General features: G+C 39.1%; 1 protein-coding gene across 1 annotated transcript; it reads left to right on the top strand.

Annotated features, from left to right (window-relative positions):
- Positions 1–577: 577 nt before the first annotated feature.
- On the top strand, positions 578–1,228 carry LOC122050175 (the record flags this gene model as incomplete). The annotated part of the gene is made up of 1 exon (XM_042611107.1): positions 578–1,228. A coding segment is annotated over one exon (651 nt), but the record flags the coding sequence as incomplete, so codon positions are not given.
- Between the last annotated feature and the right edge of the window lie 349 nt (positions 1,229–1,577).

Here is a 1,577-nt window from a genome sequence, read left to right on the forward strand (position 1 = left end):
AGCATAGTTAAAATTCCTCATTTATAAATAACTAAGTGGGAGAGGGATTTTTAAATAAATCTCATGGTCTCCATTACTGGTTTGTAAGTGATGCAAACAAGCTTGCGCGTTGGCTCTGAGTGCCTTCCTCCATAACGGATGAGCTTGTTTGTGGATCACTAGAACAAACTTCCATTTTTGGATAACTATAGGAAGTTAATTAAGAGCGTGTGATCTTCCCCAACGGAAGGGGCATAATCTTATTAATGGACTTAGTGTCAAGTAATGGTATACACTTAGACACATCTAATAGTATCCTCCCCATCGGAGTCACTGCTATTATTTGTGTGACCAAAAGACACCAACTATTAATTTTATTTGTCAAAAAGTTAGGTTGACAAGATAATAAAATTAATGGGATAAAATCCTCCTTTTACAAATGTTAAATTTGTATACGTCCACACTAACGTGGCATACAAAATTCACGGTGTTTTGAGGTGTTGGTTAATTTAAAATAGTATTGTTTGAGGAATCAATATTATTCTAAATTTAGAGTTCTGACCAAAAGTAATTTGTGATTCTTAGGATGACTTTCAACCCACTGTCCATCATACTTCAACAAAATAGACTTACTGGACCTAATTACATAGATTGGAAAAGAAACCTAGACATTGTTCTTACTGTTGAAAGCTATAAATTTGTACTGACTGAGCAGTGCCCTAAAGCACCTACTGGTGAATCTACCCAAGAGGAGATTGAATATCATAGGAAATGGGTAAAAGCAGATGAGATGGCGCGGTGTTACATTTTGGCTTCAATGTCAAATGTATTGCAACATCAGCATCAAGATTTACCAACAGCCTATGATATTATGAACAATCTCAAGGAACTCTTTGGTCATCAGGATAGGGCTTCTAGGCAAGAGGCCATGAGAAAGATAATGACAGCCACCATGCAAGAGGGTACTCCTGTGAGGGATCATATCCTAAAGATGATGGCTTATCTAAACGAGATACAGATCCTTGGAGGAGAAATTGATGGGGAAACCCAGATCGATATGATCCTCCAAACACTACCTAGAAGTTTTGAGCAATTCCACCTGAATTACAATATGAACAAAAGGGTATATTCATTGGCAGAACTACTGACAGAACTTCAGGCAGCAGAAAGATTATTTCGTCACAATGCTCAAATTCACTATGCTGAAAATGGTTCTACTTCTAAACCGAGAGGAAAGAAGAAGAAGAAACAAGCTAGTTCAGCAAAGAAAGTGAATAAGTCTCAGAGTACAGGATTTAAAGCTGGAGTGAAGAAGCCAAAGGCAAGTGCTTCATCTGCAAGCAGGAAGGACATTGGAAGGCGGACTGTCCTCGTAGGAACCAAAACAAAGGTATATCTCATGCTCTAGTTGTTGAAACATGTTTAGCGGTGTTTTCTACCAGCATCTGGTGTGTAGATACAGGAGCCACTGATCATGTCTGCAATTCCTTGCAGGGGTTCCAGGAAACCCGACGACTATCTGAAGGAGAAATTACCGTCTACATGGGCATTGCTACTAAGGTGGCAGCTGTTGCAGTGGGAGACGTCTACTTATCTTT

The sequence above is a fragment of the Zingiber officinale genome, chromosome 3A (assembly GCF_018446385.1).
Source record: "Zingiber officinale cultivar Zhangliang chromosome 3A, Zo_v1.1, whole genome shotgun sequence".
NCBI classification, from domain to species: domain Eukaryota; kingdom Viridiplantae; phylum Streptophyta; class Magnoliopsida; order Zingiberales; family Zingiberaceae; genus Zingiber; species Zingiber officinale.